Below are 17254 nucleotides of genomic sequence, written 5' to 3' on the forward strand. Positions count from 1 at the left end.
AAGTGAAATAAAAGCAGCACAAACAACAGGAGAGTTACAGGAAGCAAAAAAATAGGATATATATCGAATAAAGGAAGAAACAAAATGCAAGTAAAGGAATTAAAGAGAGTTTGAAAAGGAAGAAAGCAAAGGAAAATGTAAACAAAGAACCAAACAAAAAGAGTAAAGAGTGAAATATAAGCAGCACAAACAACAGGAAAGTCACAGGAAGCAGAAAGGAAGAAGTATCAAATAAAGAAATAAAGGAAGAAACAAAAGAAAAAAGTAAAGGAAATAAAGAGAGGTTGAAAAGGAAGAAAGCAAAGGAGAAAGGAAAAAAGTGAACAATGAAGCAAACGAAAAGAGAAAAGAGTGATAACAAACAACAGGAGTGTTACAGGAAACAAAAAATAGGAAATATCGAATAAAGAAATCAAGAAAGTAACAAAAGAAAGAAAATAAATCATTAACATCTGAATTTCTTAGAGAAAAACAAACTATCAAACGTGTCTTTTTGATCAAAAACGAACAAGGACCAACTCATGATATTAATATTCCTAATGTAAAAGCATCAGCAGTAATAAAACATGCTTCCTTTAACTCCAAGAACACACCGCAAGGACGAGTCAATCCAAACAAACTCTCTTACCTGCGCTGAAGAGTGATGATCTGATGAGTTGTGCTCCACTGATTTCAGGGTGCTGGAGAGATATAAAAACAAAAAACAAACAAAAAAAGTCAACATATTAAAATAACAGCACAAAAAGTCGATCCAGAATCCTTCAGTTTCAGACAGAATGAACGCATAATAAGATTCAAGATGGTTATTCCCAAAAAAAAAATCCTGTGACACCTACAATCACATTGGCCAAATTAACTTGTGTGTCTAGTTGCACGCTAATCTGCCATGTATGGATTAAACCGGGCCCTTTTGGGTGAAAACACTCATTATATTATGGTGGAATGCGCCTCGAGTAGACAACAAGCTATCAATATACATTGGGGCAAAGCAGCTTTTTAGGCCGATCATCAGACTAGCACAGATCTTAACAACACCCTCTATTCATGGATTACTTGCTTTATAAGTCCCAATTGGGAATATTACGCCTAAAATCGAGTTACGCAACGGACAGCCAGACATCTCCTGAAGCCTCCAAACACACACACACACACAAACCGCGATTGCACAGACCGAGCCAAAAGCACACACATCACTCAATTAGGTTATCGCCGATGCAAACTACGTTAGCCTCCTCATTACAGCCGTGGCTGGAGATGAAACGCAGCAATCCCTCAGTCCCGCGCAAGAAACCACTCCGACAACAAAGCGTGCTTAATCCGCTTTTCTCAAAAAATAAGACCCAATACTCCTTGCATACCTAAGGTTCTTTGAATTTATTAAACCGAACGGGAGATTACCGGCCGAGTAGAATTCCTGCTGCTAAAATATGGGAAGGAGAGGTCGGTGCGTGGAGGGCGGTTTGGCCATCTCTGCGCTTCCTATCTATCTCTCTCTGCTGGCTGGATTGTAATGGGATCGAATTTGGTACGTCTGATGGTAAAGTTCAAGACCACCAGGTACTGAGAGCTCATAGTTCGAGCCCTGCCGCAAGAGAGAGAGAGGATGGAAAAGATACATGCATAATAGAGTGGAAGATAAAGGTTAAGAATGGTCTGAGGGTCTTAAATTATAAAGGTGGATAAACAGGGCCAGGTCAAGTCATTCTGAACAAAACCTTCGCTTCTTTAGACTTCATAATGACCTCAAAGTCTGTAGATTGCTTGCACTTTTCAATTCATTTTATAATTTAAAATACATAAAATATAATTAAATCTGTAACAAAGTACATTGGTTTTCATCATGAGGATGAGGAGATTCCCCCTGAAAAATGTGTTTTGAGCGATTTGAGTGTCCATTAAAGCCCCATATAATGTAATGTATTTTTTTATTTAGCGCCATGTCAGCAACCAAGGCTGATTTCATGGCAGGAACATTTCAATAATAAATATACAATAAAAAAAATCAACAAACAAATGAATACATAAATTAAATAATCTTTTTAGTGTTAAGACATGATAAGAATTCTAAAATCTTTTCTGGTGTCACTTTGTTAAAAATGTCCTTAAGAGAGTTCATTTCATAAAAAAAAGTCTTCTGGAATCAATAAAAGCAGGACGGTCCAGTAAAATGTGTTTTACAGTAAGGGGAGTTGTACAGTACAAACATTGAGTGGGGTCTTTAAGTAAAAAGGTGTGGGTTAATTTTGTATGTCCAATAAGACATCTGGTCAAGTCTTAAAATTCTGTTTGAGATTTCAGGTTGGATTTCATACTAATTATTATTTTCCAATGCATTCTACTCCTCTTGCGAGTCACTTATTTAAAATGTAAACGTTGATAAAAGGTCTCATCTCTGAAGGAGGAATTTGGCATTTGTTCTAAAGCACCATATAAATGTAAGGAATTGTTGTTATTATTATGAGTGTTAGGGAAAGTTTCTTTTGAATGTAATGCATTGCAATATTGAGTTACGCTCCTAAAAAAGTAACGAGTTGATGAAATCAAATTAAAGAAGTAAGAAAGCAATAAAAAAAATCAAATAGGAAAAAGTGTCGGGAAATGAAAGAAAGTGAATTAGGAAAAAAAATGAAAGGATGAAAAACAATATTAGGAAGCAGTAAAAAAAGGTAATAGAGCAGTAAAAAAGGAAGCGAAGGAGTAAAGAAAAAAATAACAATGAAAAGAGAAAAGAGAGATATAAAAGCAGCACAAACAACAGGAAACTTAAAGCAAAAAGGTGAGAAAATATCAAATAAAGCAATCAAGAAAATAAAACAAAAAGTAAATAATTTACCTCTGAATTTCTAAAAGAAAAAGAAACTAACAAAGATGTCTTTTTGATCAAAAACTAACTGGTGACATAATATTCCTATAATGTAAAAGCATCAGCAGCAGTAAAACAGCGGCATATAAAGGTAAGGAATTATTATTATTATCAGTGTTGGGGAAAGTTACTTTTGAAAGTAATGCATTACAATATTGAGTTACTCTCCAAAAAAAGTAACTAATTGCTGAAAACAAATTAAAGAAGCAATAAAAAAAATTAAGCAGGAAAAAGTGACAGGAAATTAAAGAAAGTGAATCAGGAAGAAAATGAAATGGTATTGTTGGGTTTATCCTGCACTGAAAAAAACATATTTAAAGAGGATTCCTTGAATTTACTAATTTCTTTTAAGTTATGTGGTTGTAAACAATTAATTTGGGTTGATTTCAAACAAATTAAGTAGAGCATTACTAAATTGAATTTATTTGTTTAAATTCAACATAAAATGTTTGCAACAATTTTGCAGACATCAGTTTTTCAGTGTTTTATTATTTCAAAAATTAAGAAATTCTTTAAAAATAAAAATGTTTAGATGTCAAGCACGAAAGTAGTATTGATGCAAGATATCTTGATATTATTGCTTTTCTAAATGATAAAATCGAATATAAAATAGCATTGTATGAAATGTAAAAGAACATATAAATTGATAATTACAAATATAATAAGTAGATCCGTTTTCAAACTAAATAAATGACTTTTACATAAATAAATGTTTTAAATTAAAACAGATGTACATATTATACATGCTTATCATTGTAATTAAAAAAGCATGATATTGGTTAGTTTATAATAACAAAAAAGGTTTATTTTTGACATCTAATGTTACTTTATTACATACCGTGATCCAAAATGACCCATTCATTTTAAATGAGTAAAATCTTTTAAAAAATTATTTTACAAATCTACGAAAAAGGGTCTTTTGAGGGTCTTAAATTTTTACTATACTAAAAACAATGCTGTTTTTATAATTGTGTTACTCTCTTTTGCGTCAAAATGGTTTAAATGCACTAGAAGGGCTAGGCCAGGGCTGCACAATATATAGTTTCAACATCAATATCGCAATGTGGACATCTGCAAGTCACATCGCAGAATCTGCAACGTTGAGGTGGGATTATAGTTGACAGGAACCAAAGTTGATCATGTTTGTGTTTTTAAGGTCTGTGATTGTGTGAGTGTTCATGAACAAGGATTCATGCACAAGGATTTACAATGTTTTTAACTTAAGAAAGATTGATTATACGTAAGCACAGTATATATATATATATATATATATATATATATATATATATATATATATATATATATATATATATATATATATATATATATATATATATATTTACACACACATATATACACAATGAAAACTATACTGTTATTTTACATTTGATTACTCCATTTGTGTATCGGAATACTGCTAGACTCCCAGAAAAAAAGAAAAAACCTGTTGGTGTTTTTTTATTTACAGTATATCTTTGCTCTACTGTTTTTAACAATACTTTTGATTGATTTTCTTATATTTAATGCAAATGCACTCTGTACAAAATCATCATAATCAATGTAAAATTATGTAAATTATTTCCAAATATATCCAAATATCACTTTTTTTCCAACATTGTGCAGTGATATATCATGTTACGGTTGGTGCAGTAGTCTCTCTTTTAAGAATTTATTCTGTTATTTAACAAGTAGGATCTTGATCATTGTCATTCGTCTTTGCACTTATATTATACTCTATAAGCTCCACAGCTCAATTTAACCTGTCCAGAAAATTCCAGTGAACCATTTCAATAAATCAAGACGAATCAAAACAGGAAGGACACATCTATAAATGGGGCAAGGTTAAGAATGCTCTGAGGGTCTTAAATTATATCGGTGGACAAACAAGACCAAGTCCGGTCACACTAAACGAAACCTTCATTCATTCTAGCTAAGCTTACAGCAGGATAATGTACTTGAATATCACATTAAGGATAATGCAGCATTTCCATCAGCATTAAAATATTGTTAATAATGCAAAAATATTCAGATGAACGTGAAGGAAAAGGCTGAAGCGTCAGGATTATTTGCACTGACAGAATTAGCGCTTCAGAACTTACCAGAGTTCTCGTTTGATCTCCTCGTAGTCTGACTGATCTTGAAGCTTTTCTTCAAGTTGCTGGAGAGCAGAAAAGGCAGATATACTTAGTTTCCAATGATTTTGTAATGCGAATCAGTGTATGAACTGTATATTATGCTCTGAAATCGCACAACGCACATTTGAAGAGGCATTTTATAGCAATATTTTGTGATATTAAGAAGTAAGTGAAATAAGTGGTTGGTTACAATAGACTGTAAAATAATGTTGGGTTCCACACAATTCCTTCAAGTTGTCCCAACACAAATTAACGTTATCGCTTTTACAAATTTAAGTGGATTAAACTAACCAATTAAGTGGTCCCAAAACAAATCTCAAGAATAGATTTCAGCTCATTTTAGATAAGTAGTTTGAACAAGCAGCAGAAATAGTAATTTTGAGAGTAGATATGATGACGTGATTACAAAAACTGGAACTTTTATCGATAAAAGAAAAATAGCTTGAGGGTTTGGAATGACAAAAGAGAGGGTCATTTTATTATTATATATATTATTTTTTGTGATGATAAATGGCATTTAAAATAGCCTTAATATGCACATTTTAGGCTATCATAATAAGCTTCGGTTTCTGCTAAACATATCTGTGAAGTTTAAACACAAAATACCCGATGGATCATTTTGTAAATATATTTTGCAATATATTTTAGATAAAGATGTTTCGCAAATGTCCTTTCTTGGCTGGAAGCAAAAAACAAACAACAATTTTTTGTGTCTCTTTAAATGCAAATGAGCTACTGTTCCCCTCCCCCCTTTTCAACAGAGTTGGAGCCGTTACATCATTTTGTTAATAAGATGTTTCGCAAATGTCCCTTCTTGGACGGAAGCAAACAGAAGCAATGTTTTTGTCTCTCTTTAAATGGAAATGAGCTACTGTTCCCCTCCCCCTTTTCAACAGAGGTGGAGCCTTTACAGCTTCTATAATTTCTGTTAAACGGAAAGAAGATTTTCTCAACACATTTCTAAACATAATAGTTTAATAACTCATTTCTAATAACTCATTTCTTTTATCGTTGCCATGATGACGGTACATAATATTTTACTAGATATTTTCCAGGTTACTAGTATTCAACTTAAAGTGCAATTTAAAGGCTTAACTAGGTTCAATCATTGTATATTGATGGTTTGTTCTGTAGACAATCGAAAAAAATATTGCTTAAGGGGCTAATAATATTGACCTTAAAATGGCTTTAAAAAATTGAAAAAATGTATTTAAGCCAAAGTAAAGCAAATAAGACTTTCTCCTGAAGAAAACAATATTATAGGAAATACTGTGAAAAATTCCTTGCTCTGTTAACATCATTTGGGAAATTTTTGAAAAAGAATACAAAATTCACAGGAGGGCGAATAATTATTACTTCAACTGTATATCAGGTCATTCTGCTTTCCAGACAAAGCCCATTAAAACTCATTTCCTTAAGTATGTGCATGTGTGTGCTTAGCAGAAGCGGAGTGGGCTACGGGCAGGCCAGATCTGAGCCGTCTCTCTGCGTGAGGCTCAACCGAGGCTTGGTCTCAGCTCAGTCTCCTGCCATCCAGCCGGATGTCACTCAAACTCCAAACGTTCACTACATGGGTCGCATGGCTCAACATTTACAGGCCTGTCCTGCAGCCGCACAGCAGAGATCTGACTGCTGCCAAGAGCAGCACCGTTCGCTTCATCCAACACCAAACGTCGAGTTGAAGCAGCCCGTGTCTGGAGTCCAGCGTTAAAGTGACTTCAGAATGGGTCGCTGCTATATAATGAGCTACCAGCCTCTTTCACTTGTACTTGCCACAGCTGTTGGGTCAAGTAAAGAGAGGAGCTTCTTCATTTGTACTTACATGCTGCTGTTTAAATGTTTAAAATAATTACAATTAAAATTATTATATATTTGTAATATTCAATTCAAGTTTATTTGTATGGTAATTGTGGTTTCAAAGCAGCTTTACAAAAGGTGCATATTATTGCATTACTACCAGAAAAGTCAGGGCTATTTGTTAACATAACATGTTAACAGCTATTTGTTAACATAACATCCCCTTGCTGCTGATTGGCTGTTCTGGGTATCAGTCCGACAGCATTTTTCAAAAATGGTTTGGTGTGCCTTTTATATGAGTCACATTAGTGGCTGGCTGGACTGACCTTTAGTAGTGCCTCTTTGGAGCTGAGCTGCTGCTCGAGTTGGCTGATCTGGTTGGTTGATGTCTCGCTGAGCTGAGCCAGACTGGCCTGAAGTCTCTGAACGTCCTCAGCCAAACGCTCCACCTCCCTCTCCTTCGCACCTAGCTCTGCCTCCAGAGACTTGTCCTGTAGACACAAACACACACGATTTACAATGTTAAATGCTGGGGCTGAACAATATATCAATATCACAGTGTGTGTATCTGCAATAGTCACATCGCAGGATTAGATTATTTATTATTTAATAATTTATACAATGATGATCACAGTATTTTACATTTGATTATTCAATTTCTGTACCTGAATGCTGTTAGAATCCTAAGAAAACCCTAAAGCACTGTTTATTTATTTATTTTTGCTTGTAATTTTATTAGAATTTATTAGAATGCACTACATAAAAAAAGACTTGATGATCCCAATCTATCTAAATGAATGAAATCTTTCCAAAAAGAGCTATTTAAATCACCTGGTTAGATTATATTCACATTGCAATATAGATTGCAGAAAAACTAAATACTGCAATTGACAATATTACATCAATTAACACCTACTAAACACAAATGCTAACGCTTCCTGCTAAGCTGTGTAAAGTGTGCTTCTAATATAGTGCACTGCGAATTGACATTGTGTATATATGAAATAAACAAGGCTTGTTAAGCATATGCTGTGTAAAGCTTTAGGGTTATTGAAGCTTATAAAATATTGCAATCATTTCATAAGTAATAATAAATGTAACCAAAGCTAAAGTACAATAGCATTATATTACCTAGGAGTGTTTACATATTTAATGCTGTTAAAATGTATTCATTATTTATTTTTCATCATTCATTCATAATTTATTCAATCTAAAAAATGAATGAAAATGAATCTGCATTCATCTACACTTATATTAATATATAAAAAAAGACTTAAATAAATAAATATAATGTTTATATTTTTTATTTATTATTTTAATATTTAATAATATTTAATATTATAACTTTTAAATTATGAGCTTACAAGACAGGCTGATTATAGAATAGATCATTTATTTACTAAGAAATATGGAGTTTGATCTTTTTTAAAGCATCAAAAAATCTTAATCAAACTATTAATAAACTACAAAATTTAGTTTCCTGATACCAAAATATTGCTGATACAAATTAATTATAAACTCATTACAATTTTATAAATATTTTTTGCCATTTAGAGAATATCCTCCGACATGATTCCATATTATTACAGCCCAAATCAATAATTAAATTTTGATTAACATCTTTTAAAAAATCTGTTTATAATAATATTCAGAATAACCAAAGAATTAATTTACCAAAACAAACAGCTCAGTTTTTATTAAATTTTACAAATTATGTTTTTTTTGCCAATAAACTCTTCAATAAACATGAAAAAAAGAGTTCCTATCCATATTTGCAAATTAGCTCTTCAATTATATTATTTACAAACACTAAGATTAAATCAAGTCATAATACAGTGCATTTTATATATTTTTACCCCACTGCTCATGCATAATGCATTAAAAGTATTTGATAATCCATTATACTGTATTATTATGCACCATAGACAGTGTTCCAGCACAGCCATTCTCTTTTCTATCCTCTCTCTACCGCACAAGCACTATCTCTCTATCTCTCTCTCACCATTTCCGGAGCGTTCTGGATCTGATTGGATGATTGCAGGGTCTTTCCAGCAGAAGTGAGCTGCTCCCTCAGGGTCCCGGCCTCCCTCTCTGCCGTCTCGGCCCTCTGTAGGCCACAAACAGCAGAACAAATGGGTTAAAAATGGCCAGAGTGAAAGATACATAACCGTAATATCAACCGACGTTTGTGAATAGTGAAGACCGAGAGTCGAAAGATCACAGGCCTGTGTGTTTTTTTATGGTTGTGCTGAAAAATGTTAACTGAACTCACATGGGTCCTGCTTGGCTGAGCGCTCCAGTGTTCAAGCTAAAGTGTGTCAAGGTATGTACGCTTGGTTAACTCGCCGAATATGCAGAGTTGGTTTTAAAATCAAGAGTGGGGTGTTAATTTATTTGTTGACCTAGAACTGATGCCTGACCTAAAGACAAATGTCTGGATTCACCAACAACGAGGCTTCAAAAATGAAATATATTGCGGAAAAACCTGCTTAAAGCGTTCAACCTTTAGCTGCACCGAATCTAACACCACCATCTTTATGCATTTATGGAAATCGCAAGCGTAATTATGCTAATTTATTCTAAACGTCTACGTAACAAGTCTTACCAAATGTTCTTTTTTCTGTTGATTGGAATAATAATGCTAATGAAAACAATGATTATAAACTTTTTTTCACTCGGGTGTTTGTTTAGTGCTCGCCCTACATTTGCAGAAACAGAAAACTTGGTTTTGCCTTTTTAGATGCGGAAACGATGTTTACAAACACATACATTCAGAGATTTGAGTGTGCTGGAAATAATTAGATATTAATATACAAGATAATTATCTTAATATATAATCTAATATATTGATACATTACATTATACATTTATAGTAAAACATCTCTATTTATAATTTATATATATATATATATATATATATATATATATATATATATATATATATATATATATATATATATATATATATATATATATAGTGCTCAGCATTTACAGTGTATCTGGAAAGTATTCATAGCACTTCACTTTTTCCACATTTTATGTTACAGCCTTATTCCAAAAGGGATTGAATTCATTTCTTTTTCCAAAATTCTACAGACAATACCCCTTAATGACAATGTGAAAAAAGATTTGTTGAAATTGAAGCCTTTGCTCAATACTTTGTTGATGCACCTTTGGCAGCAATTACACCGTCAAGTCTTTTAGAATAAGCTTGGCACACCTGTCTTTGGGAATTTTTGCCCATTCCTCTTTGCAGTACCTCTCAAGCTCTATCAGGTTGGATGGGAAGTGACGTGTTTTCAGATCTCTCCAGAGATGTTCAATAGGATTTAGATCTGGGCTCTGGCTAGGCCACTCAAGGACATTCACAGAGTTGTTGTGATATGTATGTGTGTGTGTGTGTGTGTGTGTATATATATATATATATATATATATATATATATATATATATATATATATATGATAAGATGTGTTTTGTGTTCGTGTTTTATTCATTTTTTATTACCAATGACAAGCATTAATTTACAGTTATTACATTGTCTAAAAAAAGACAAAACTTTCATATTTATTTCATATTTTTATTATTATTATTTTATTCATTTATTTATTTTTTTTTTTTTGGAGAAAATGGCCACTAGTCATTATAATCTCATCTAAAGTTAAAGCATTAATATTGTGTTGCCTAAAATGTATATAAACAATTGATTATAGAAACATGTTTTTCAAAATATAAAATGCTCTAAATGACAACATATTCTATTTTATTTTAAATTTAGAATAAATGTCATCAGTAGTTATCCATAAACGCATCTACATGCATATTCATATAAAGGTATATTTATATAAATGCAAAAGGTTCTTTATATTGCATCACATAAAAGATGTAAAAACATCCATTTAGATTTAGCCGCTGGGGCTCAGAGCTCAAAAAAGTGCAAGGGAATGATGGATTTCTTCCAAAGGAAAGCAGATGGAGGGAATTAGGATATGTGGAACTTGAATAAATGTGACTCCAATAAAGTCGTGCGCGCTAATAAAAGAAATGTGCAAACTAGCACTGCAACTTCTGTACAGTCCATCAGCCCACAGATATTAATAATAAAAACAAGCTGTTATTGTGTCTCAGATTTGCATACAATAGAAATACGAGTGTTTTTTCCATGAGGAATATGGTCTTTTACCTGATTGGCTCTTTCCAAGTCTGTCATCACCGCTTCAATCTCATTGGCCCTGTTAAAAAAAGAAAGAAAAAAAAAGACGGCGCGCATTACAGCAGGGAAATGGTGCTGCAGGTTTGTTGCAGTGAAACACAATGATGCAACCAAACGCAATGCAACAAAATGGGTCACGTAAAGAGCGGGACCAGGTGGAACAGAAGACCTCACATCAACATAAAACGGGTAATCAGCATCTTGCCTCACTTCTGGGCCGCTTGCGTGTGTGAATATGCAATTACGAGACGTGTTCGTGAGAGCATTCATCATGAAAGCATCTGGGTATGTGTGTGTTGTTGTGTAGAGATCAGCCGTTGCGCTTGGACTTCCATAACCCCGTCATGCATGTGAACACTTGCACACTTGCCCGCATGAACACACACACACACACATACACTAGCACGCACGCAGGGCCATTAAGCCCTCTCGATTTCACAGTAATCCGCTGGACTGTGAGCTGTGTAGCCCAGCAGTGGGTTCATGGCTCAGCCACATGGACGAGCCCAGGTTAAAACAGAGGGATTACACTAATATAGGCCTCAGACTCCTTTTAATGCACACTAATCTGATATAATATTCTCAATTCCGCTAGCGCGCAGCTCAGCCCAGCAAATGGCATGGCTTAGGTGTGTAAACACAACTGCTTTCAATAAAGGTTAACAGGACTGTACGTCCCCATTACACGTTCACCTCAAATGAGCGTAGTCTGGTCAGTCAAATCCCGCTTTCAAACATTGATCCTTGAGTCTGGATAAATGACAAATGTTGGGCGCTTGCTAATGCTCGCGTGAGCTTAAATGGAGTTTTATTAATATGACAATGGAGAAAAGGGCTGGAAGTGATTGGGAAAACACTTCTGCGAGAACATTGCGATCTAAATCCACAGTCTGAGGAATTAAGGTTTGGCTGGTTAGCATCATGCAGCAAATGCTGCTATTATCTTTCAACAGATGTTTTGCCACTACATAGCTAAGGTATGCTAACTGCAAAGTTACAGCTCCAACAAATCAGTTTTTGTTCTGGATTTGTACGGTTATCTAATACTCAATATGTTCTTGTATGCTAATGTTTTTTAGCATGAGAGCTATCTAAAATCTAGAGCTCTAATATTTTGTAACACACATGCTAATCGCTTGGCTGGAACTCAAACAATTGTTTTGCTTAAACTTGTAGAACAAGGTTAACCAAATTTCAAACATCTTGTATCATGTTTTGTAAAAGGCTAGCCTACTAACTGGTTTCAAATTTAAATATTTTTTTTATATGATATAACATAATCTTCACCAGACTCAAACCATCTTGTGCTACAATGGGTCAACTGCTAGGCTACAGCTCCACCTGGTTTTGATTTAACCAAACCTGGTGTACTCATGAATCTATGTTTTAGCATGCATGCTAATAACTTGATTACACCTCCAATAAATCTGTTTAGTTTGATTTTGTACCACAATCTCAACCAATATTCAGATAATTTGTAGCTTGAGTGCTAAGCTCCAGTTCCAATAAAACTGTTTTTGTTCTGATTTTGTGCCATTATTAAAAAAAACTCAGTGTTCTTTAACACTAATATTGTGTAGCATGTGTGCTATTATTTTTTTTGATATTGTAGCATCTTAACTAAACTCAAAACATTCACTAGTGCTCTAATATTTTGTAGCAAACATGCTAATCTCTATGTTACAGCAACAAAAGTTTTTCTTCATTTTGTACCACAAGCGTAATCAAATTTCACGCAAGCATTCATGATACCGTCTTACACGTTACATCATGTTTTGTAACTTGCTAGTCTACATTTACCAATGGTTTCCTTTTTTATATGATTTTGTACCACAATCCTAATCAAACGTAAAACATGTACACACACGTTATAACATGCTTGTTTGAGTTTGCAAAACTAATTTAACCAAATTCAGCTTTTTTATGAGCTAATATTTTTTAGCATTCATGCTAATTACTACTTGGTTACAAAACTCCTACAAATCGGTTTTGTTTGATTTTGTAGCAAATTCAAAAGCATTCATACATGATAACACACTATAGCACAGCTGTGTCCCAAATGGCACACTATACACTATCCACTTATGCACTTACACACTCAACAGCACAGTATATGAATGCAGTGTCATCCCAAATGGAACACTAACCTTTTTTTAACTGAGTGGAAATTCAATCTGTTTCCCTGATGATGTTTGACGGTTGCCAAATTAGCGAAATGAATGACCAAACTACCAAATAATACCTGCCATGAGGATAAGCACATTCACCATCGGGAGGCGCTATTATCATTCTCGTGGGAGAATTTTGCTTTCCCAATCCAAAATAAAGTTATGCAACATCAGTGCCCAAAAGCTCCGCCCCTTCCACTACCTGAGTAAATCAGCGAAGTGTCCAACATCCCACAATTCATTATGCCGGTTGAATAAATGCATCATCCGTGTATTTAAATTAGTTTTCAGTGTGAACGCACCACACACTATTTATTCCACAAAATGGCGTAGAATAGTGCATTAGTATGCAATTTGGGATGCACCTAATGTCTAATCTAAAAATCTAGTGTACTAATATTATGTAGCATACATGCTAATCGCTTGGCTACAACTCAAACAAAAGTTTTGCTTCAATTTGTAACACAAGTTTAACCAAATTTCGAACATCTTGTATCACGATCTGACGATACAGGCTAGCCTACTAAATTGTTTCTTGCTTAAAAAAAAAGACCTATTTAATAGGATTTTTTTTTACCACAATCTTCACCAAATTTAAAATATCTTGTGCTAAAATGTGCCAACTGCCAGGCTACAGCTCCATCTGGTTTTGATTTTGAAAAAGTATCTTGACCAAACCCAGTCTACACATAAGTCATTGTTTTTAGCCTCCATGCTAACAACTTGGTTACACCTCCAATAAATCTGTTTTGTTTGATTTTGTACCACAATACCTTGTAGAATTTGCAGCTTAACTGCTAAGCTACCGGTCCAAATGAACGTTTTTGTTCTGATTTTGTAACATTCATATATATAAAAAACAACCTGGATGCTAATGTTTATTAGCATGTGTGCTAGTCTACAGATTCAACAAATCAGTTTTTTCATAGCAACTTAACTAAACTTAAAACATTCTCTAGTGCTCTAATATTTTGTAGCAAACATGCTAATCACTTTGCTACAGCTCCAACAAAAGTTTTGCTTGTTTTTGTGCCACAAGCTTAATCAAATTTCAAGCAAGCACCCATGATAACGTTTTGCACCATGTTTTGTAACTTGCCAGCCTACATTTACCAATGGTTTCCATTTTTTCTATGATTTTGTACCACAAACACAAAACATTTACAAACACACACACTATAAAGCTACACGCTATAACATGCTGGTATCTTAACCAAACTCAATGTTTTCAGGAGCTAATGTTTTTAGAATGCATGATAACCACTTGGTTACAAATCCAACAAATCGGTTGTGTCTGATTTTTCACCGCCATCTTAACCAAATTCAAAAGCATTCATACATGAAAACACATTATAGCATGTTTAGCAAAATGCTAGGCTATTACTTCATAACGTTGTTATATTTGTCCCACAGTCTTTACCAAACATATGTACACATGTGGTTGTCACTACATGTTAACCACTGAACTATACCTTCAACAGATCCTATTTTGCTTTGCTATTGTAACCCAATGACATAATATTGTGTTGTGTGCTAACTTCTAGGCTTCTACTCCCTAATTAATTCGTGTTTGATTCTACACCACTATTTAAATCAAAATCAAAGTGTTCACACTTGATCTAGCAAGTATGTGTTCAGCCTGATCTGAAAAACGACAAAAACTCAACCAACACATAATCTTGCAGCGAGTGAAACTTGTTAGCCCACATACTGAGCCCTTAATCTGATAAAAGCACTTGCATTATTTCTGTCGCCCACTGTACTCTCTCCTCTCGAACGGTTCTCCCATTGACATTTCTGACCATGTGACTGCAAACTGAGAGGAGTCAAGCGCAGCTGAAATTAATTCAACAGCCAAGCTTAATTAGAGGCGATTTTGTTTAATGATTCAGATGAGCTTAACTCAGCTTTGTGCGCACTTTTAAAGCTCGTGACTCCGGCGTCTCATGGACGACGCCGCGTTGGATTTTCATTGTGGCTGAAAGTTAAGAGCGCTGTGAAAAAACGAACGTCATTATTGAAACATAATTATTCACTCCAATAACATGATGGCTCTCTAACGTCAACGTGAAACCCAATTCGCAACCCATTTTACTTTTGTAATGTGACATTTCACAGCGAAACAGGATATTTAGCAAGAAAAAAAGTAGGACGGGACTTGATGCTATCCACTGGGAATTAATTGGATTTTGAAAAATGGGCATCACACACACACACCAGAGCTAAAAACAATGCCCAAACAGCTATTAAAATAGCCTGCGATATTTTATATGGAATAATGTGCGCAGATGAACTCCTCAGGATAAAAACAGGAGCATTCACTGAAACTTAATATGCTCAGTATTAATTTAAAAAGGAAAGTACTCAATATAACGGGTGTAGATGTTTATGATTAAATACATAGACTTAGCTAGCTTTTTTTCAGTCAGATCTGAGTTAAATATAAATCATTAAATAACCTTAGATCAGCACAGATTTGGGAATTATGGAATATAATGCTCCTTTAAACCTAAAGACTGCAGATCAGAGGTTTATTTTATGCATTAACAGTGTCATGATCTCGTCATGGCACAGAATACAAAAACACAATCCCTCTTAAATACAGTGTAAAGAAGCACTCATTCTTTCCCTCAATCACACACAAACACACACGATTGCAAACCTGCATAACCTAATCTCCTCTCATTTCTGCTCTCGTCAGCTCATGTTCACTCCCTCTTTACGGGCCCCACTGTAAAAACACATTAAACGTCGACCTTAAAGGGGCCATATTCGACGCTTTCATAGTATTTTATTACTTTTCCTTGAATCCACTTACGCTAGTCAAGGTTTCATGCACTGAAAACAATCATAATTTAGTGTCACACCCTCTCTCTGACCTTTAAATTCAAACAGGCTGTTTGCGCTACTGTATCTTTAAGAATTCTGCATGCAAATTGATTCTTTTGTGATTGGTTGACCTCCCTAGTTTATTTAGATGTTTCCAGTAGATTGGGAAGAGAGTTTGGTGTGAATCAACAACATATAGTCAACTCTTTTTTTAGGGCAAGACACAGCAGGAGAATGGATTTTTAATGGATTTTATTTTTTAAGTATTAATAAAGTAATTTAAAGGAATATAATAACTGAAATGATAGAATCATTTAAAAGTATTTATCACCATATTTCCCCAGTTGATTAAATTATTTTATTATTATTTATGTACTATATACTGTGTGTATTTTCTAAAATGTTACTTTAAAATATGCAAATAGGTCATTATTTCATTAAATATGCACAAATTTGAAGTCAGGTTGAAATTTCTTTTTTTGACGGATGTTTTTCGGGAGTTATTTTTTATCTCTAATCACTCCATAATTTACGAAATATTGGGAATAGACACACAAATAAATACTTTATTTTTCCCAGTTTCTTTTAAGAATAAAACAATGTATACAATACATCTCGCTTTGTCCTTTATAACAAACAACAACAGTCCATTTCTCAATGTATGTGTTTTTAACATTGTAAAATGGTATGGCTGAATAACCAAACTATCTTTTTTTATATATCATTTGAGATCACGATCTCAATGAGATTTTTTACTTGGTTAAATAAAGAAACATATACACCCACCGGCCACTTTATCAGGTACACCTTACAAGTACCGGGCTGTAGCCCATCCGCCTCGAGGTTGGACATGTTGTGTGTTCAGAGATTCTATTCTGCATACCTCGGTTGTAACGAGTAGTTATTTGAGTTACTGTTGCCTTTCTATCAGCTCGAACCAGTCTGGCCATTCTCCTCTGACCTCTGGCATCAAAAAGGCATTTGCGCCCACAGAACTGCCGCTCACTGGATATTTTTTCTTTTTCTGATCATTCTCTGTAAACTATAAAGATGGTTGTGCATGAAAATCCAAGTAGATCAGCAGTTTCTGAAATACTCAGACCAGCCCGTCTGGCACCAACAACTTTGCCATGTTTAAAGTCACTTAAATCTCCTTTATTCCCCTTTCTGATGCTTGGCCTGAACTGCAGCAGATCGTCTTGACCATGTCTACATGCCTAAATTTACATTTACATTTACATTTAGTCATTT

The 17254-nt window shown here is 34.2% G+C and overlaps 1 protein-coding gene across 6 annotated transcripts in view; it reads right to left on the reverse strand.

Moving 5' to 3' along the window:
- Positions 1-17254, reverse strand: part of cux1a (cut-like homeobox 1a) — a 250599-nt gene that overhangs the window by 68432 nt on the left and 164913 nt on the right. For all 6 annotated transcript variants that reach the window (XM_056467313.1, XM_056467309.1, XM_056467310.1 and 3 more), the window contains exons 9-13: positions 10977-11025; positions 8798-8902; positions 7122-7286; positions 4963-5021; positions 629-680 (exon numbers count right to left, since the gene is read on the reverse strand). In XM_056467313.1, coding sequence (XP_056323288.1) covers positions 629-680; positions 4963-5021; positions 7122-7286; positions 8798-8902; positions 10977-11025 — 430 coding nt within the window. The remainder of the gene's footprint in view (positions 1-628; positions 681-4962; positions 5022-7121; positions 7287-8797; positions 8903-10976; positions 11026-17254) is intronic.

The sequence above is a fragment of the Danio aesculapii genome, chromosome 10 (genome assembly GCF_903798145.1).
Source record: "Danio aesculapii chromosome 10, fDanAes4.1, whole genome shotgun sequence".
Lineage (NCBI taxonomy): Eukaryota > Metazoa > Chordata > Actinopteri > Cypriniformes > Danionidae > Danio > Danio aesculapii.